Here is a 22,134-nt window from a genome sequence, read left to right on the forward strand (position 1 = left end):
GAAATCACTGTCACAGAAAAGAATAAAGAAAAAAGTATGAAAAGAAATGAAAACAGTCTAAGAGACCTCTGGGACAAGATTAAATGCACCAACATTAGCATTATAAGGGTGCCAGAAGGAGAAGAGAGAAAGGACCTGAGAAAATATTTGAAGAGATAATAGCTGAAAAACTTCCCTAACATGGGAAAGGAAACAGTCACCCAAGTACAGGAAGTGCAGAGAGTCCCAGGCAGGATTAACCCAAGGAGGAACATGCTGAGACACATAGTAATCAAATTAACAAAAGTTAAAGACAAAGAGAAAATATTAAAAGCAGCAAGGGAAAAATGACAACAGACAAGGGAACTCCCATAAGGTTTCAGCTAATTTCTCAGCAGAAACTCTGCAGGTCAGAAGAGAGTGGCATGATATATTTAAAGTGATGAAAGGTAAGAACCTACAACCAAGAATACTCTACCAAGCAAAGCTCTCATTCAGCTTTGATGGTGAAATCAAGAGCTTTACAGACAAGCAAAAGTTAAGAGAATTCAGAACCACCAGACCAGCTTTGCAACAAATACTAAAGGAACTCCTCTAGGTGGGGAAGAGACCAGCAACTTAAAACAAACTTGTACATATATAGACTGCTATACCAAAACCACATGGGAACAGCAAACCCAAAAACTATAATAGACACAGACACACACGAAAAGAAAAAGAAACCCAAACACAGCACTAAAGATGGCCATCAAACCACAAGAAAAGAGAACAAAAGAAGAAGGGAAGAAAAAAGACCTACAAAAACAAACCCAAAATAATTAAGAAAATTGCAATAGGAACATACATATCAATAATTACCTTAAATGTAAATGGATTAAATGCTTCAACTAAAAGACAAAGACGGGCTGAATGGATACAAAAAAAAAAAAAGACCCATATATATGCTGTCTACAAGAGACCCACTACAGACCTAGGGACACATACATACTGAAAGTGAGGGGATGGAAGAAGATATTCTGGTATTCCATACAAATGGAAATCAAAAGAAAGCTAAAGTAGCAATACTCATATCAAACAAAAAAGACTTTAAAATAAAGACTGTTATAAGAGACAAAGAAGGACATTACATAATGATCAAGGGATCAATCCAAGAAGAAGATATAAAAATTGTAAATAGATAAGCACCCAACATAGAAGCATCTCAATATACAAGGCAAATACTAACAGCCATAAAGGGAGAAATCAACAGTAACACAATAACAGTGGAGGATTTTAACACCCCACTTTCATCAATGGACAGATCATACAGACAGAAAATCAATAAGGAAACACATGCCTTAAATAACACATTAGACCAGATGGACTTAATTGATATTAATAGAGCATTGCTTCCAAAAACAGCAGAATACACATGTTTCTCATGTGCACATGGAACATTCTCCAGGACTGACCACATGCTGGGCCACAAAGGCAGCCTCAGTAAATTTAAGAAAATTGAAATCATATCAAGCATCTTTTCTGACCATAACACTATGAGATTAGAATTAACTACGAGAAAAAAACCATAAGTAACATGAACATGTGGAGGCTAAACAATATGATACTAAATAACAAATGGATCACTGAAGAAATCAAAGAGAAAATTAAAACTACCTAGACACAAATGAAAATGAAAACACAATGAAATGAAAATGAAAATGAAATGAAAACACAATGATCCAAAACCTATGGGATGCAGCAAAAGCAGTTTTAAGAGGGAAGTTTATAGCAATACAATCTTACCTCAGGAAACAAGAAAAATCTCAAATAACCTAACCTTACACCTAAAGCAGCTAGAGAAATAAGAAGAAACAAAATCTAAAGTTAGTAGAACAAAAGAAATCATAAAGATGAGAGAAGAAATGAATGAAATAGAGACAAAGAAAGCAATAACAAATATCAATGAAACTAAAACGTGGTTCTTTGAAAAGATAAACAAAATTGATAAACCTTTAGCCAGACTCAACAAGAAAAAAGGGAGAAGACTCAAATCAACAAAATTAGAAAAGAAAAGGGAGAAGTAACAACTGACACCAGAGAAATACAAAGGCTCATAAGAGACTATGACAAGCAACCATATGCCAATAAAATGGACAACCTGGAAGAAATGGACAAATTATTAGGAAGGTACAATCTCCCAAGGCTGAACCAGGAAGAAATAGAAAATATGAACAGACCAACCACAAGCACTGGAATTGAAACTGTGATTTAAAAACTCCAAACTGACAAAAGTCCAGGAACTGATGGCTTCACAGGCGAATTCTATCAAACATTTAGAGAAGAGCTAACAACTATTCTTCTCAAACTCTTCCAAAATATAGCAGAGGGAGGAACACTCCCAAACTCATTCTATGAGGCCACCATCACTGTGATACGAAAACCAAAGATACCACAGAAAAAGAAAATTATAGGCCAATATCACTGATGAACATAGATGCAAAAATTCTCAACAAAATACTAGCAATCCAAATCCAACAATACATTAAAAGGGTCATACACCATGATCAAGTGGCATTTATTCCATGGGTGCAAGGATTTTTCAATATCCTCAAATAAATCAGTGTGATACAGCACATCAACAAATTGAAGAATAAAAGCCATATGATCATCTCAATAGATGCAGAAAAAGCTTTTGACAAAATTCAGCACCCATTTATGATAAAAAAAAAAAACTCTCCATAAAGTGGGCATAGAGGGAACATACCTCAACATAATAAAGGCCATATATGACAAACCTACAGCTAACATCATACTCAACAGTGAAAAGCTGAAAGCATTTCCTCTAAGATAGGAACAAGATAAGGATGTTCACTCTTGTCACTTTTATTCAACATAGTTCTGGAAGTCCTAGCTATGGCAATCGGAGAAGAAAAAGAAATAAAAGGAATCTAAATTGGACAAGAAGACGTTAAACCGTCACTGTTTGCAGATGACATGATACTATACATAGAAAATCCTAAAGACGCTACCAGAAAACTACTAGAGCTCATCAGTGAATTTGGTAAAGTTGCAGGTTACAAAAGTAATACACAGAAATCTGTTGTAGTTCTATATACTAACAACAAAAGATCAGAAAGGGAAATTCAAAAAACAATCCCATTTGCCATCACATCAAAAGGAATAAAATACCTAGGAAAAAACCTACCTAAGGAGGCGAAAGACCTGTCCTCCAAAAACTATAAGATGCTGATGACAGAAATCGAAAATGACACAAACTGATACAATGATATACCATGTTCTTGGACTGGAAGAATCAATATTGTCAAAATGACTATACAACCCAAGGCAATCTACAGATTCAATGCAACCCCTATCAAATTACCAATGTCATTCTTCACAGAACTAGAACAAAAAAATCTTAAAATTTGTATGGAGACACAAAAGACCCCAAATAGCCAAAGCAATCTTGAGAAAGAAAAATGGAGCTGGAAGAATCAGGCTCCCTGATTTTAGACTATACTACAAAGATATAGTCACCAAAACAGTATGGTACTGACACAAAAATAGAAATATAGATCAATGGAACAGGATAGAAAGCCCAGAAATAAACCCATGCACCTATGGTCAATTAATCTATGACAAAGGAGGTAAGACTATACAATGGTGGAAAGAAAGTTTCTTCAATAAATGGTGCTGGGAAAACTGGACAGCTACATTTAAAAAAATGAAATTAGAACATCCTTTAACACCATACACAAAAATAAGCTCAAAATGGAGTAAAGACCTAAATGTGAGACCAGACACTATAAAACTCGTAGAGGAAAACACAGGCAAAACACTCTCTGACATAAATTGCAGCATTATCTTTTTCAATCCATCTCCCAGAGTAATGGAAATAAAAACAAAAATTAAATAATGGGACCTAATAAAACTCAAAAGCTTTTGCACAGCAAAGGAAACCATAAACAAAATGAAAAGACAACCCACAGAATGGGAGAAAATATTTGCCAGAGATGTGACTGACAAGGTATTAGTCTCCAAAATTTACAAACAGCTCATGAGGCTTAACATCATGAGAACAAATGACCCAATCAAAAAATGGGCAGAAGACCTAAATAGACATTTCTCCAAAGAAGATATACAGATGGCCAAGAGGCACATGAAATGATGTTCAACATTGCTAATTATTAGAGAAATGCAAATCAAAACTACAATGAGATATCACCTCACACCAGTCAGAATGGCTATCATCAAAAAATCCACAAACAATAAATGCTGGAGAGGGTGTGGAAAGAAGGGAACCCTCCGACACTGTTGGTGGGAATGTAAATTGGTACACCACTATGGAGAACAGTATGGAGGTTCCTTAAACAACTAAACATAGAACTACCATATGATCCTGCAATCCCACTCCTGGGGAAGCAATGTACACACTGCTTTATTTAAAATGGATAACCAGCAAGGTCCTACTGTATAGCACAGGGAACTCTACTCAATACTGTGTAACAACCTAAGTGGAAAAAGAATTTGAAAAAGAACAGATACATGTATATGTATAACTGAATCACTTTGCTGTACATCTGAAACTAACACAATATTGTTAAGCAACTATATTCCAATATAAAATAAAAAATTTTTAAAAAGAATGAATAGGAAATTTCTAGGAGAACTACACATATATTCTGCCCCATATCATGAGAGAGATTTTAGCAAATCTTTGAGGATGACAATTTGTTAATGGAGGCTGAAAGGGCAGTGAAGAAATTTTTGGAGACTGAAAAAGGGGGCTCCATATTAATTAATAATGTAATGTTTTAAAAAATGTTACACACAGTGCTTAATTTGACTCAACACAGGAGACCTGATTTGGCCCTGGCATGGACAAGATTGACAGACTGATAGATGTTCCTCAATTCTATGGGGGGTGGTCATAGCCATTCTTAGTTGGTAAAGCAATTTGTCTGGTTAATTCTAATAACACACAAGACTCTGGCATGCTACTTAGTTATGCAACCCCCAAGAAGTGGGCATCTTCCAACTTCTTAGAGGGACAAGTGGTGTTTAGCCACCCAAGATTTAAGCAAATAACAGGTCTCTGATGCCCTTAAATATCCTGGTTTGCATGCATACTACACTAACTGCCTCAGCATGGGCCTACCCTGAAACTGCATGTACAGGTAACCCTTTGAACCTCATTCATGACAGAACTCTGAGGGACTGAAATTATTCCTGAAGAACAAGGAATTCCCAGTAAGGGCCAAAAGCTCGCATTGATTGGTTTAATGAGGCCCTCAAATCAGACCCTGGGTTGGTCTATACCTTGGTGAGAGCTGAGAAGGGAGTCCAACTAGGCTCTTTAGAGGAAGTAAAAGCTGTAACAAGGTTTCTATAGATGAACCTGAAGAAGCATCATTAATGAACCTTATCGCCTAAAGGGACAAAGGAATGCTGAGTCTTCTGTCCTCCCAATGCATGAGAATAATTGCACAATGACATGATGTATCATGTTGTATTTAAGGAACTTTAAGTGAAGGTAAAGGTAAGGGAGTGAGAAGCAAAAATTAAGGGAAATTATGGCAGCAGTGAGAAATGAGGCTAGAGAGCTAGACAGACACCATAAAGGGTATTGTATTTATTTTAAAAATAATTGTTGTCAGTCAAGTTTTTATTAACAAAGCAGTTAGCATGTGTTCATTAATTCTGTGTTATCTTAAAGGCATTTTTGAGCTTGGAGTGAAGGGAAATTATGGCAATGGTAAGATAGGAGTTTAGAAAACTAGGTAGACAACAGATTATGAAAAGGACATTGTTCTTGGACTTAAATTTCTTCCTATACCTGATAGAAGGCACAGAATTTTAGGCAAAGGGAACTTATTAAAAGCCAGTACCATGACATGACGTGTTTTAGAGAGATATTACTTCCAATCATATAGCTAAATTTGCATTATTTTTTCTCAGTTTGATGATCGTTTTAACTCAAGTGTGTAGTGAAAACATTTAAGATATACTCTCTCAGCAAATTTCAAGTATACAATGCAGTATTATTAACTATAGTCACCACGCTATACATTAGATCACCAGAACTTATTCATCCTGCCTTGAAACTTTGTATCCTTTGACCAACATGTCCCCATTTCCTTCACCCCTCAGCCCTTGACAACCATCATTCTACTCTGTTTCTATGAGTTCTATTTTTTTAGATTCCATATATAAATGAGAGCATGCAGTATTTGTCTTTCTGCATTTTGCTTCATTATTTGATTTAGCAAAATGTTCTTCATCCCTGTTGCTGCAAATGGCAGAATTTCCTTCTTTTTTAAGGCTGAATAGTATTCCCGTGTATGTGGCGTGTGTGTGTGTGTACACACACACACACACACACACACACACACCTTCTTTATCCATTCATCTTTCTATAGACACATACAATGATTCACATCTCAGCCATTGTGAATAATGCTGCAATGAACATGGAACAGCAGATATCTCTTCAATATACTGACTTCATTTCCTTTAGATATATAATCACAAGTCAGATTGCTGGATCATATGGTAGTTCTATTTTTAATTTTTTGAGGAATCTCCATACTGTTTTCCACAATGGCTGTACCAATTTACATTCCCACCAACAGTGCACAAGGGTTTCCTTTTCTCCATATCCTCACCAACACTTATCTCTTGTCTGAGAATGCCCATTCTAACAGATGTGAGATGATATGGCATTGTGATTTTTATTTGCATTTCCCCAGTGATTAGTGATGTCGAGCATTTTCTCATATACCTGTTGGCCATTTGTATGTCTTCTTTTAAGAAATGTCCATTCACATCCTTTGTCCATTTTTAAATCAAACTATTAGTTTTCTTGCTATTGAGCTGTTTGAGTTTCTTATATATTTTGGATAGTAATGCCTTATCAGATGCATGGTTTGTAAATATTCTTTTCCCATTCACTCTGTTGACTGTTTCCTTTACTGTACAGAAGCTTTTTATTATATTTTGATGCAATCCAATTTGTTTATTTCTGCTTTTGTTGGTTGTGCTTTTGGGGTCATATGTGAAGAAATTATTGTCTAGATAAGTGTCAAAAAGCTTTTTCCCTGTGTTTTCTTCTAATCGTTTTACAGTTTCAGGTATTACATTTAAGTCTCTAATTAATCTTGGCTTGATTTTTTTATATGGTGTGTGATAAACGTCCAGTTTCATTCTTCTGCATGTGGATATCCAGTTTTCCCAGTACAGTTTATTGAAGAGACTGTCTTTTCCTCATCGAGTGTTCTTGGAAGAAAATATATAGATGTATTTCTGAGGCTCTCTATTCTGTTCCAATGGTCTATATGTCTGTTTTTATGCCAGTACAAAACTGTTTTTATTATTATAGCTTTGTAGTGTATTTTAAAATCAGGTAGTGTGAGGCCTCCTGTTCTTTTTGCTCAAGATTGCTTTGGCTATTTGAGATCTTTTATGGTTCCATATGAATTTTAGAACTTTTTTCTATTTCTGTGAAAAATGCCATTGGAATTTTGATGGAGATTGCACTGAATCTGTATATCATTTGGGTAGTATGGACATTTTCACAATATTAATTTTTCCAATCCATGAGAACATGGGCTATCTTGCCATTTATTTGTGTCTTCTTCAATTTTTTTTATCAATGTTTTATAGTTGTCAAGTGTACAGACCTTTCTCTTCCTTGGTTAAATTTATTACTAAGTATTTTTCATTCTATTGTAAATGGGATTGTTTCCTTAATTTCCTTTTTGGACAGTTGTTGTTAGTGTGTAAAAATGCCACTGATTTTTGAATGTTAATTATATCCTGCAACTTTATAAACAACAATTTAAAATTTTGCAAGAATTTATGAAAATCTCACTTCGTGAAATTTTAATAATTTTTGTTTAAGTAAGAAAAACTTTTATTCGTTTCCATTTTTCTGATATGCCTATAAATCTGCAGCATTACTAAAAGATTACTGATAATGATTTCACAGCTGTTCTTTCATTACGATGAGATGTATTTCAGCTACAGCTAAAGTTTTTAACTAATTTAAAGCACTAGGGTGCTCACTTTAATAGCAAATATACTAAAGTTGGAACAATACAGATATTATCATCCTGTGCAAGGATGACATGCAAATTTGTGAAGCATTTCATTAAAAAAATTTTTTTAAGTACTAGGGTACTCTTGCATTACCACCATAGGTATATTAGTGTTCAATTTCCTATAAAGCATGTGTGTTCCACACTTTCTGGGTTGAAAATCATTTTCTGTGATAGAAGAGTCCAATCCAGTTTAGTAATTCAGTGGCTCTGCTATCCCTATATCATCTACCCCACCCCTACAGGATTCTTGTATCTTCTTAGCAATTCTTTTGCCAAACCAAACTTATACAAAGTCATTTTAATTTTCTTTAGCATTTTTAACAATAAATTGTTCTTTTCTTTAAACTTCCTAGATTATACTTCTATGCCTCTCTCTTGTATTCATTTATTCAATCATTACTTCCCAAGTGTGTACTATAGTATGGACACATTTCCAATGTTTTGTACATGCCCTTTTATGATCTGACAGCTATGTTCAAACTTCCCCAGTGTTTAACATCTGTTTATATTCTCTCTATAGATTATCTACCTATCTATTCTTTCTATATTTTCCACCCGAATTGTTAGCTACTTTAACTTTTCTATATATGCATTCTCTTAAGCTTCCTCAAATTCTTCAGGAATGAGAAAGAATGAACAATTATATACACAAACATTAAGATGTCCTTTTAAAATCTGAACTCTAAAAGGTTTAATGTGTAGCCAACTGCATTGTCAGAATTTTACTCATGAGAGTGGCTTCCTGTCAACCTGTTGGGCTATAATAACTATATGAGTAACCTTCTTACTCATATAATCTCCAGGAATATTTCTTGTTTTCTGCTGATCATTTTGAAATAGGGATTTTCTACATTTCTTGTATGTGTCTAACAATGTCCAGAATCTCTTCTTTGACAATTCTAAACTTTAAAATAACAGAATAGGAGTTCCTCTCTTGGCTTCCACTACTTTCTGTAAAGGTAAATTGTCAGCAAATCAAACACATGTAAAATGTTTGGCTTTCAATGAAATGAGAAATCAAACAAACCCTTTTATATTTACCCACATGGTTATCTCTGATACACTGCATTACTTTATACAGATCCAGATTCCATCTGGTAACATTTTTCTCTGCCTGGAGGACTTCCCTTAACATTTCTTACACTGTAGGTCTTTTGCAGATAAATATTTCAGCTTTTATATATATGAAAAGGTCTTCTTTTTTACGGAGGTAGAATTGACATACAACATTATATTAGTTTCAGGTATGCAACATAATGATTCGATACTTATACATATCACAAAATGATTATCACAATGTCAGGTTAACACCCATCACCACAAAGATTCTTTTCTTGTGATGAGAACTTTTAAAATTTACTCTCTTAGCATCTTTCAAATATTCAATACAGTATTATTAACTATAGTCACCATGCTGTACATTACATCCCCATGACTTATTCATTTTATAAATGGAAGTTTTTAGAAAAGCTTTTCATTCTGTTTTCATTTTTGAAAGATATTTGAGCCTGCAGTAGAATTATAGGTTGGCAATTGTTTTCTTTCAGTACTTTAAAGATGTTGCACTGCTATCTTCTGACTTGCATCACTTCCAACATGAAATGTACTGTCATTTTTAACTTCATCCCTCTTAATGTCATGTATACATTTCCTCTGGCTGCTTTTAAGAATTGTTTTTCTTTTTTACCATTTTATTCAATTTGATTATAATTTGCCTTGGCATAGTTTCCTTGATGTCTTTTGTGCTATGGATTTGTTGAGCTTCATGGATATGTGGTTCTAGTTCTCATCGAAGGTTGGAAATTTTCAGTCTTATTTCTTAAAATTATTTTTTGTGTCCCCTCACTCTTTCTTTCCCTTCAAGGATTCCAGTTACACATTTAAGCCACCTCAAACTGTCCCATAGTTCACTAATACTTTATTGATTCTTTTTTTGTCTTTTTTTCTCACTGTACTTCATTTGAGATATTAACATTTTCTATTACTGTCTTGAGGTTAACTAATTTTTTAGTCTGAACTAACTAATCTGCTGCTAGTGTACATTTTTTCATACATTATATCAATACTTGCCATCTCTAGAACTTTAATTTGTGCCTTTCTATTTGTGCTATTGCTCTACTTAATATGCTCAATGTTTCTTCCACCTTCTTGAACATATAGAATATAGTTATAATAACTGTTTAATGTACTTTCCACTAATTTTGTCATCTGTATAACTTCTGGGCCTCTTTCTATTGATACTTTCCTGCTCCTTTGCATACCTAGTAATTTTTTTTTTATTGAATGCTACATTCTGTGAATTTTACCTTGTTGGGTTCTGGATATTTTTTAATTCCTATGAACATTCTTGAGCCTTGTTCTGGGAGGCACAAATTCAGTAAGCCAAAAAATATATATATAAAAGATGAAACTAATGGAGAAAAAAAGAAACTGCCATTCACGGATGGCATAAAAGCACTTGAGGAAATTTTTTTTAAAACTAATAATAAATTAGTAGGATTAATCATTTAATTTAGCAAGAAGTATAAATCATTGGTAAAGTAAATCTTTAATAAAGACTATTATATTTCTTTACACCAATAACAGAAAGCTAAACAATGAAAATATTTAAAAGATAACATTTTGATAGCATTAAAAAACATCAAATACTGAGGAATAAATCTAATAAAGATGTGTAAGACGTCAACATAAAAATTATAAAACTACAGAGAGCATTTAAAGAAGCCCTAATTTAAAGGAAGCCTAAATTTACTTTCAGAATATAGTGGCCCAATCATAAAATGAAGATAAATATTTAAAGAACTACATATGAGATCTCCAAAGAGATAAAGAATAAGATCTACTTTTAAAAAAGAAATTACAAACATAGATGTGAACCAAATTAACTTTTGTTCTTATGCCATAAATGACCATATGTAAATAATTTCAATAATAATAGTATGGCTTATAATAATGAGGTATATATATCACATGTAATCCTGTAAACCCTAAATTCTTGGTAACAGATATCAATAATTTTGGTATCCACATATTACCTTATAGCCAGCAGGCCCAGGAGTAGGAAAAACTTCTTTCTGAACCAGGAAGAGAGTCTGAGGAACAGAAGAACCAAATGCACTTTTCTTTTGTTTCTTCAAGCAGGTATTGCTAAAGTTGTCAATTAAAGTATTGTTTTGGATATTATAAAACCCAGGACCTAGAATTATGAAGAATATCATATGTAAGAATAAGCACACTTTTAATTCTTTTAAACTGAGTAACTTTATTATTTATTTTACTTTATTTATTGAATGAAAGATTCTTTAACTTCTATAGTGCTTTACAATTTTCAAGTTTCACACACGTGATTTCATATAATCCCATAATAACCCTTTTACTTTTCCCCACCCTTGTATTGCTCCTCCTGCCATCCCTCTCCTCACTGGTAACCACTAGTTTGTTCTCTATATCTGTGAGTCTGCTTCTTTTTTGTTTATTCACTAGTTTGTTGTATTTTGTAGATTCCATATATAAGTGATATCATACAATTTGTCTTTCTCTGTTTGACTTATTTCACTTAGCAAAATACCCTCAAAGTCCATCCATATTGCTGCAAATGGCAAAACTTCATGGTTTTTTATGGCTGAGTAGTATTCCATTGTATATATACACCATATCTTATTTATAAACTGAGTAACTATAAATTAAGTAATTTTTTAGAAAGAATTCTCATATATTGCTGGCAGGAATGCAAAGTCCTTTGCCATTCTGAAAAACAATTTGTCAAATTCTTATAAAGTTAAACATATACTTACCATATGACCCAGAAATCCTACTCCTAGTTATTCCCCCAAGAGAAATAAAAACAACCCAAATGTCCATTAGCTGGTGAACAGATAAACAAAATGTGCTACACCCAAACAATGGAATAATACTCAATAATAAAAAGAAAAAATAAATGCAACAATATGAATGAACCTCAAAAACATCATGCTAAGTGAAAGACGACAAACACAAAATCCTAAATAATGTGTAATTCCATTTATATAAAATTCCAGAAAATGCAAAATCATAGAAACACTAACAGTTACTTAGGGCCAAGAGTGGGGGTACAGATTAACTACAAAAGGACGTGAGGAACTTTTTTTTTTTTCGAAACCTAGATGACCTTGGGTATGGCAATGACATTTTATTTTATTCTATTTATTTTTTTAATATATTTATTTATTTATATTTTTGGCTGTGTTGGGTCTTCGCTGCCGCTTGCAGGATTTCTCTAGTTGTGGTGAGTGGGAGCTACTCTTCATTGCAGTGCATGGGCTTCTCATTGTGGTGGCTTCTCTTGGCACAGAGCACAGGCTCTAGGCATGGGGGCTTCAGTAGTTGTGGCACGCAAGCTCAGCAGTTGTGGCTCATGGGCTCTAGAGCGCAGGCTCAGTAGTTGTGGCGCAAGGGCTTAGTTGCTCTGCGGCATGTGGGATCTTCCTGGACCAGGGCTCAAACCTGTGTCCCCTGCATTGGCAGGTGGATTCTTTATCACTGCACCACCAGGGAAGTCCTAAGAGAACGTTTTAAGAGTGATGGAAGTGTTCTAAAACTTGATTATATAGTGGTGATTACCTGACTATGTACATTTACCAACACTCATCAAAATGTACACTTAAAATGAATTATTTTTATTGTGTAAATTATACTCAGTAAAGAAGGAAGGAAGGAAGGAAGGAAGGAAGGAAGGAAGGAAGGAAGGAAGGAAGGAAGGAAGGAAGGAAGGGAGGGAGGGAGGGAGGGAGGGAGGGAGGGAGGGAGGGAGGGAGGGAGGGAGGGAGGAGGGCAGGAGGGAAATTCTTGATGCCAAAAAGTATTGAAATCTTGATGTAACAACATTAAAAATCAATTTGGAACAGAAAAAAATCACCTATCACCCAATCTTCCTATCACAGTATTTAGTTATTTTACTTTTTGCCTTTTACCCTTTAGTGTACATTTAAAACCAGGAATATTTTCTACAGTGACAATCTGAGTGAATAACATTTCTTTTTTTTCATTCAAAATAATACAAACAACTTTCTTTGCCATTGATAAAAGTTTTTATCAAGACATTCAAATATTTGAAACAAATATTTGTATATATTTTATAATTCAGTATTTTCAAGAAATCAGTTCCAGTGAGCAGCAATATTCATAAAATGCAATACCAAATACTTGAAAGAACACCTGATTTGGTTGTACTCATGTTATCTGGAATCTACTAAATTAGATCTGCAACTAAATAGGTATGAACCATCACTTAAATCTCATTTGTTTTTCTGGGCTTAAAGTTCCTGTCTGAAGATAATAGGAATTGACTAGATCAGTGCTACTCAAAATGTGATCTGTGAACTGCTGCCCGTCCAAGAACAATCTACAATAAAAGGAGCTTACAACTAAATGTAAATTGACTCACTAAACGTTTTATAACTAGTCTTTCTCCATGAAGGAAGCATTGTGTGGATTTACATTCTGGTGCAATCTCCTTTCTCATTGTAGGCAGGAAACAAACAAATGGGCATGAGGCTAGATGATACTTTAGGTTCCTTCTGGTTTAAAAGTAATCAAGTCATTCTACGCAGTCAAATCCTCTGTACTCCTGATACATGTAAGATTTTTTCTCAAAGAAGCTGCCCACAAACTCTTCCCAGGCATGGGGGCTTCAGTAGTTGTGGCACGCAAGCTCAGCAGTTGTGGCTCATGGGCTCTAGAGCGCAGGCTCAGTAGTTGTGGCGCAAGGGCTTAGTTGCTCTGCGGCATGTGGGATCTTCCTGGACCAGGGCTCAAACCTGTGCTTAGAACCTAGTTCTAAAGTCTATTCCCCAAAAGTCTGTCATGACAACCCTCAGAAAACCTAAATGCCAATACATCTTACTTCTGACGTCTTCCAACATTCCTCCACTGATAATGCTTGGGAAAAATATAAATAGAGAGCATAATGAAAACTATTTGGGCCACCATTTAAGGGACTTAAAATACAAATATCTTAGATTTGCCTCTCTTCTGGCGTGAGAGGACAACATAACATATGACAAGTGAGCTTAAATACTTAAATATAGGGACCTCAAGGTGTGTGCATTTCAGGTACTACCTTGTTAAGGTTCTGATTTGAAAAGCCACCTTGATCATTATAATTCACTTACATTAGAGGATTTTTATGTTCATTTTCCAGTTATTAAGTGTAGAAATGTCCAGGAACCCCAGAGTTAGACAGTTTAGGATGCCTTCGAACAGTAACCTGCCACAGCTCTGAGCCATATATTAGGTGGTTGAATCTGTTCTATGACTGATGTGTGAGTCTAAGTCATTACTGTACACTAATATCTGCATGGGAAAAAGAAAACACACGAAGGCCATTCTCACTGATTCTTAAAATATGTAAGATCAGGATTAGATTTTAGAGGTCATCATAATTAAACTTTATCCTTTAAAAATAAAATAACCTTTGGAGAATTTATAAAACTTTATTTGTGATACATTAGACCATCAAATTGAAAACAAGGCCCAAACTTAAGGCAGTTGGGTCACTCAATAAATTGATATTTTGAAATAATTTGTATTTCAGATTCATGATAAACACTACTGAGTTAGGCTCATCTGGGGTAGTGCCTAGCACCTATATAAGACCTCTCCAGAATGGCAGTCTTAGACTAGTCAGATTTCTATCTAGAAGCTCAGGTCTCCAAAACCAATTATTTCTATAGGCCCAGGTATATGCTGTTAAGCTTATGACTTTGCCTGAGAAGTGCTAGAATATCACTTCCACTGCATGCTATTGGAGAAGAAAGCCACCAGACTAGCCAAGATTGAAGATGTAGAAGAATAATACTCAACCTCTCAATGGCATAAATAGTAAATAATTTTATACCATGAGTACAGCATTACTATAAGGAAAAATTACCGTGTCAAAACTTGGAGCAATGGTTTGGGATCAGGCAATGGGCCAGAAGCTGAAACAACTCAAGACTTAGAGAAATGGCCTTGAGGATACAGTTGGTAATGGCTTAAAGAGAGTGATAAAAATGTTATGGAGGTTGGAGAAAAGATAATTTGTATTCTATAATGGCAGAAATTTTGGCAAAACTAATACTTGGGATAGTGAAGAAAACACCTAATAAAATAGTGGATTCTAGCTAAGGAAATTTCAAGGCTAAATATCAAAAGTGCCAACTAGTTGCTTTTAGCTGTGTGTGAGAAGGTATAGTTAGAAAGAGATAAGCTAAAACTGCTCAGTTTTCAAGCAGAATTTATAGGAAATAAAACAAAACCAATATTTTCTGAGTTTGAAAGTAAAATTGTTTTTCATCCCCAGTCTCTCCACACAGCAAAAAGCTCTCAAAGGAAGAAACGCCCTGAGGCCAAATCTAGGGTTTAGCTGTAAGACCTTTGTTAAAACCTCAAAAAGATTTAAGATGGTATCTCATAGAATCTCTCAGTTAAAGAAAAGAACATCTAGGAATTTTAAGGCCATATGTCATAGACCCTCTAAGCTAAAACAATAGTGCTCCTAAGAATCTAAGAGTACGGAAACACAGCAACACTAAAGGTGACCCAAAGCAGACAAAGGTTTTTCTAAGAAGTACATGTGAGCTTGGCTTTTGTCCAGTGTATTTGATTATAAATTAATACAATAATAAACCTACAAAGTTTTAATAAGGAATGAACCAACTTGGAATGAAACAAACAACAACAGTACAAAATGAAAAGTGGCTCACAGACCCCGGATCTCCCTGGGCAGGAAGCAGGCTGAGAAAGCTGAAAACACAGCCTATTTCTTATAGACGAGGAAGGATGTTTCAAAGGATGAAACCAAGAGCCTAAAAGGTAAAACAAAGCACCACAGGAAATCTTACTCCCAGGGAGCCCAACTGAGCCCTAACTAAGAAAATGGCAACATGTGCCTGCTTGAACTTCAGAATTGCTATAGGCCTGTGACTTCTATTGTCACTGAGCAGGACCCCATGGGGCCTTCTCAGGACAGATACTCTCACCCAATGCCCTCTGCCTGTCTCTTATCTGTAGAAAACTAGCCTCCTAGGCCTTCCCCAAGTTCCAAAGAATAAATTTAATCAGAGAAGGGAGAAAATGCAGAAAGAAAGGAAAACAGTCAAGCAAGACAAAATAATAATACTTTAGCCATTAAACAAAGTCAAGCACTTTTAGTTCCTCCTCAAAGGCTATAGATAACATTCTGAGCCATGTCCTTTGAGCTGTTTTGCAGATACTGAAACCTCCACCAGGCGGAAGAAGTTAACTGTATGCTGCCCACAAACAGGTAGACCCCAGATCGGTTGGAAACAGAAGGTTGATGATGTTGATTCCCGATTACCTCACAACTAACCCATCAGAAGAATGTCCATGAGCTGATCACGCACCCCACAATTCCCCTCCCTCACCCTGTCTTTAAAAACCTTTCCCTGAAAGCCACTGGGGAGTTTGGGCCTTTTGAGCACTAGGTACCCAGACTCCTTGCTTGGTGCCCTGCAGTAAATGTTTCACTTTCCTTCACCACAACCCCGTGTCAGTAGATTGGCTTTTACTGCACACGGGCAAGTGGACCCAAGTTTTATTTGGTAATACTGTGGGCCTCCAGTTTTCTCTCTTTTTTGAATAGGAGTTTCTAGTATTATTATCCTATCTCTCTCCCACCACTATGTGTTGAATATATGGAGGAGATAACTTGTATCTGTAGTTCACAGCTCTTCTGATAGAGAAGAGAGATATACAAGATGATCTGAAGTACCACACCCAAGAATCCCCACCTGCACCTACACCTGACTTAGATAACAAGATCCTGGTCTTTAAGATTATACCATACTTGCCTGAGACTTTGGAGGCCTTGAGAAGGCATGTAGGAAAAATGAAAATATTTTGTAGCCAGAGGGTAATCTATAGCAGATTAAAGATGGCCACAAATTCCTTGCTACCCCTGTCATTGAAAGATGAAGTTTCATGTCCTTCTTTTCAATATAGGCTACCCTGTGCCACTTGATTGACTAACAGAAAGTGATGTCCTGGAATTTCTGAGGGTAGGTCATAAGAAGTCTTGCAGCTTCCTGCCAGGTCTCATGGAGCCCTGAGCTACCATGTGAAAAGACCAACTACCCTGGGGCAGCAATGCTTGAGCTATGCATGCACTCTGAATAACAGTTCCATCTGAACTCTGCCTTGTAGCAGTCCCACAGATTAATGGGATATGATAGAAAAAGTCTGTTTTTTTAAGCCACTGAGTTTGTTATACATCAGCAAACAACCTATGTGCTAGTCATTATATGTTATTTTTGTGTTATAGTTTTAGATTACCCACTGTATACTAGAATACCCACTGAGAATACTAGAACATGTGATTGGATATCCCCAAAATAAAATTTTAACAAAACTGAATATCATAAGTTATATTACTGGCAGTGACCACATAATTAACATATATGTTCACCCACCAAGGGAAAATTAGGAAATTTATTGAAAAAAGGAAAACAATAGAAAATTACAACTAAGAGATGTGACAAGTTAAATTAAAATCTTACTAGAACTGTACATTATTTTATCTATCTGTGTTTAGTGTAGAGTCAATGCTTAAAAAAATGTTGACTTAAAATGACAACACCACCCATAGAACAGAAAATTGTACTTTCTGGTGCATCCATTTTAAGAATATTAAGTTGCATAAAGCTAAAGAGTAGATACATATGAATTCATGGCTAACCTGGCATTTTCTCTGTCCTAGAGTCTTGTGTGAATCGAGCAGCACTTTGACCAAATGAGGTATTTTTCAGTCCTGGTGTTTTCTTCAAGGGCTTGAAAGCAGTTCGAGATTCATTATATGCACCAGGAGCTGGGGTGATTGATTTCATAGGGATAAACCTCTAGTGAAGAACAAGAAAATATGCCAGTGAGAAACTATGGTACGTTTTGATATTTTGTGAGTTAAAAGCTGCTTTCTTAGTAGTATAACATCTGGAGTTTATTTCTTAATGGAGTGAAGAAAATGTAGATGAGTTAAGATCTTATATCTATCAAAACATAAAATATATACTTTTAGAAAAATCATCTATATATTAATACAGTAATGCATTATGTACTTCACTAAGCCAGAAAGACTTTTCAAAGGAAATCAGCTCAATATGAGATTCAGATGATAGTGTGTGGACAATCTTCACATTTAAAATATTCTGCAAGTTAAGATAATAAAGAAAAACTACATGATGTAACATGGTTTCTTCTATGTAATAAAATTACACACGAATTGACAAAGTTCCTCAACATATATATTCAATTAACTCAACAATACCATTAGCTACCTTAAGAAAACAATCTTAGATTCAAGTGGTATATAAATCCACTTTAACTTATAATATTAAAGTTATTATTTTATAAACTTATAATAAGCTTACTTATTACAAACTTATAATATTTAACTGATTGATATTAAATATACATGTATCTATATGTAAATTATGAAATCTTATGAAATATAGCATTGAATAATCTATTTTTTTAACTTTTTTATTTAGAATTAATTTAAAAATTGGAACATTCAAATTTATGAATAAAAATAATGCAGAAAATACCTGTGCAATGATTACCCAGATGCACCTGTTAACATGTTATGCCATTCACTTTTTTCATTTGCCCACTCTATTTCTGTCTTTCTCTCTGTTTGTATGTCCGTTCCTCCCTCTCTCTGTCTCTCTACACACATACACACACACACACACACACACACACACATACACACACAAGCACGCATATATATAGAACCATTTAATGGAAAGTTACGTGTGCTGTGGCCCTTTACCCCTAAATACTTTAGTGTGTATTTATTAAAAATAGGGATATTTTCTTACGTGTATTTTCTTAAATGTATCAATGATATAAGACTTTTATCTAATGTACCATTCATATTCCAAATCTGTCAGTTGATCTAATTATACCTCTAATGCATTTTTCCCCTCTAATTCATAACCTAGTCTAGGCTCAGATATTGCTTTTAGCCTCCTTTCATGTAGGAACATTTCCAAAGCCTTCTTAAGTACTATCTTATTATTTAAATGCTGAGTCAATGTTTTTAAATGGTAATACTCAACCCTGGCTGCATACAGAATTACTTGAGGAGTTAAAAAAAGTATTGGTGCCTGGGTCCTATTCTGGACCAGTTGAATCAATCTGGGAGACAAGAAAGAAAGCAACTGGGTATCAGAATGTATTAAAATTTCCCAAAATATTCTAATATGCAGCAAGAGTTGAGAACCATTATTATAAAGGAAATCTTATGTTTTAAAAATTAATAGTTGAAGACATAAGAAAATTCAATGCATTTAAATAAAATACCAGACAACTCCTTAAGTCAAGACTAAAATAAGTATCCCAATAACATAACATGTCTTTAATCTTATAAACCAAAAATTGTGTTCTAAGTCCACCTTGTTAATTTCATTATTGCTTTTTCAATCATAATCATTAATAAATCTATTCATATTCAGCTAAACACTAACACTACCCCTAGCAGGCAGTCCTGTTGGTTTTAACTCCTCCATATTTTTCACCCCAGAACCATGATTCTTTTCCTCATGGTCCTCTTAAGCAAAATTGGTATCATATTCTTTTTCATTTCTGAAAATATATTTAAAATATAATTGGCGCCAAGTAATGTCACATTAGGACTATATATCAGATGAACAGGAATAGCATAAAAACTGAGAGTTCTAGTTGTAAAAATGGTATTTTTAAAAATCAAGGGCACACACACAATATCCCATTCCCTCACATCCATTCTGTGTAGTACCTTAAGTACTATCAAGTTGCTCAAGGCAGAAACCTGCTGTTCATTCTTGATTCTTCCTAGTCCCTCACCACAACATCTAACCCATTAAAAAGTCATGTTAACTGTGTCTCCAAAATATACCTGCAATCTATCTATTTGTCTCCAAGGAGTTGCCTCTTAAGTACAATGAAACTAAAGTAGCCCGCTGTAGTCATCTGAAGGTTAATAACCTTCCCAAGTTACATAAGATAATCAGAGTTTTACATAGTACAGTTGGTTAAATATCACAACGACTTGATCTGGCAACTGCGACATTATAAAGGTTTGCTAGTATTATAATGTTCTTGCCTTAGGAATATCTTAGATACCTTCAAGTCCCCTCAATATAGACCTTGGAGAACAGGATTACCGTGAAATAGACTCTCACATCACTAATAAATGCCCCAGTGGCAGTTTTAGATATCATTTACGGCTAGGCTCCAGAGAGCCTTCAGAACCTTCTCCAAAAGATATGCATGTCCTCATAGATTACACGTCAACACTTCATATATTCATTAGTAAAGTATATTTTAAAACCCAGACTAAAATCTCTTATAAGCTAAACTGAACTTCCACATAAGCAAATTTGCTTAGTAGACAATGTTTAATAAATAATTTCAATTTGAATATTTATCTCTGCATATTATTGTTAATATTGTAATCTTAAGTCATTTCCTTTTACCCACATTTCTGGCAATATGATTTGCCCAGGCTGCATCTGTTCCTAATTTGCTTAAATACCACTTCTCTTTTTATAACCTCCCTAACACCACTGGATTTGTTGCTGGCATCGCATTATACTTATTATACACTAAATATGAAATAACTGTAGAACATTACCCGGGATTGAGAAAGAAAAGCAGGTGATGCATCATTTACGTTTGATGATATACTTTCATTCTTCTGAAATTGACTTTTAATGTCATATTTTCCTGGCCCTGGAACTCCCTAAATTACAGAAAGAAAGAAATACATACGCTCATTAAGAAAGCATCTACAGCGCCTAAGGGAACAGTTGGCTAAATATCTGAACAAAAGCTACAGGGCTTTTAAGTGACATTACCAAAGCACTTCATTAAAAAGCAAGCCAGAACAAACTTCTTAAGAGCAACAGCAACAACAAGACCAACCAAAAAAAGGGAAATTTTCCTTAGCAAAGCCTCCCAGGAACCTGAAAACACACTACTTGAAACTTTGCTGCCCCCTACTGATACAGCTCATAAAAAAATTATCTAGTTCTTCACGTGATTTAGACACTACAATGAATAAAAGTAGTTTCTATATTTCTTCCATTTAACTTTATACAACCAGCTCGTTTCTAAAAAATATTTTACTGTCTTTTCAAATTTCTGTTAATCAGTAGACTGCTTTGTTTCCAACAAATAAGCTTTAGGATATATTTTCTTTTAACTACAAATGTTAGATGTAAGACATTAAGCTTTTAACTAGATATTTTACAAAAGATAAAAATTAATTCAGTAAACATTGGGATTGAGTTTTAATTATCTTGCTAATAAAATGTAAATATATATATAGAAGTACTATTTAGTCATCATCAAATATTTTAACTACCTTGATAAAGTACCTTTCATAGTATAAAAAAGATAGATTTAAATCTTCTCCTTCATATAATATCTCCCCTACTTTTCTATAGTTGAAAGAATTATTCCTTAATTTATGAATTAAATACTTGGCTTATAACTTGGATGTATAATGAAATTCTATCAGCAAATCCTATCACCTATATCATAACAATATAGGCAAATCCAACCATGTCGCTCCACCTCCACAAATACTCTGATCCAAGCCACGATCTCTTACCCAGATTACTGTGAAATCTTGCTAACTGCCTCCCTTGCTTCCACCATTGCCCATCTTCAGTCTGTTTCCAACACAGAAACTAGTGATGGATCCAGTTAAAACCCTTGGTCAGATTGCACCACTCCCCTTCTCGAACCCAACCAATGGCTTCCAATCTCACTTCTGGCAAAAAAACAAGGTCCTTAATATGAAATGAATTTCACCCCCAGACACACTATTACCACTCTAACCACCTATCCTACTACTCTCTCCACTCATCCACTCTGTTTCCCAAAAAGATCAGTCATATATCCACCTCAAAACCTTTGCACTTAACATTCTCTTTGCTTGGAATGTTCTCCTAGATAACTCCAGGACTCACTCTTTCAATTCAGTCAGTTCACTACTCGACGTTACCTTCTCAATGAGTCATTTCCAGGCAACCCAACATAAAATTTTGTTGCCTCC

At 34.8% G+C, this 22,134-nt stretch overlaps 1 protein-coding gene across 8 annotated transcripts in view; it reads right to left on the reverse strand.

The window, feature by feature from the left end:
- STPG2 (sperm tail PG-rich repeat containing 2) overlaps positions 1–22,134 on the reverse strand; it is a gene marked incomplete at its 5' end in the record, with an annotated part of 608,527 nt that overhangs the window by 473,170 nt on the left and 113,223 nt on the right. For 7 of the 8 annotated variants that reach the window (XR_014263584.1, XM_082461761.1, XM_082461758.1 and 4 more), the window contains 3 exons: positions 11,093–11,253; positions 17,770–17,929; positions 20,707–20,814. Coding sequence is in view for 7 of the 8 variants with exons in the window: in XM_082461761.1 (XP_082317887.1) it covers positions 11,093–11,253; positions 17,770–17,929; positions 20,707–20,814 (429 nt within the window). The remainder of the gene's footprint in view (positions 1–11,092; positions 11,254–17,769; positions 17,930–20,706; positions 20,815–22,134) is intronic. The other variant, XM_082461759.1, reaches the window with a different exon arrangement.

The sequence above is a fragment of the Balaenoptera physalus genome (genome assembly GCF_965194825.1).
Source record: "Balaenoptera physalus genome assembly, chromosome: 5".
Classification (NCBI taxonomy): domain Eukaryota; kingdom Metazoa; phylum Chordata; class Mammalia; order Artiodactyla; family Balaenopteridae; genus Balaenoptera; species Balaenoptera physalus.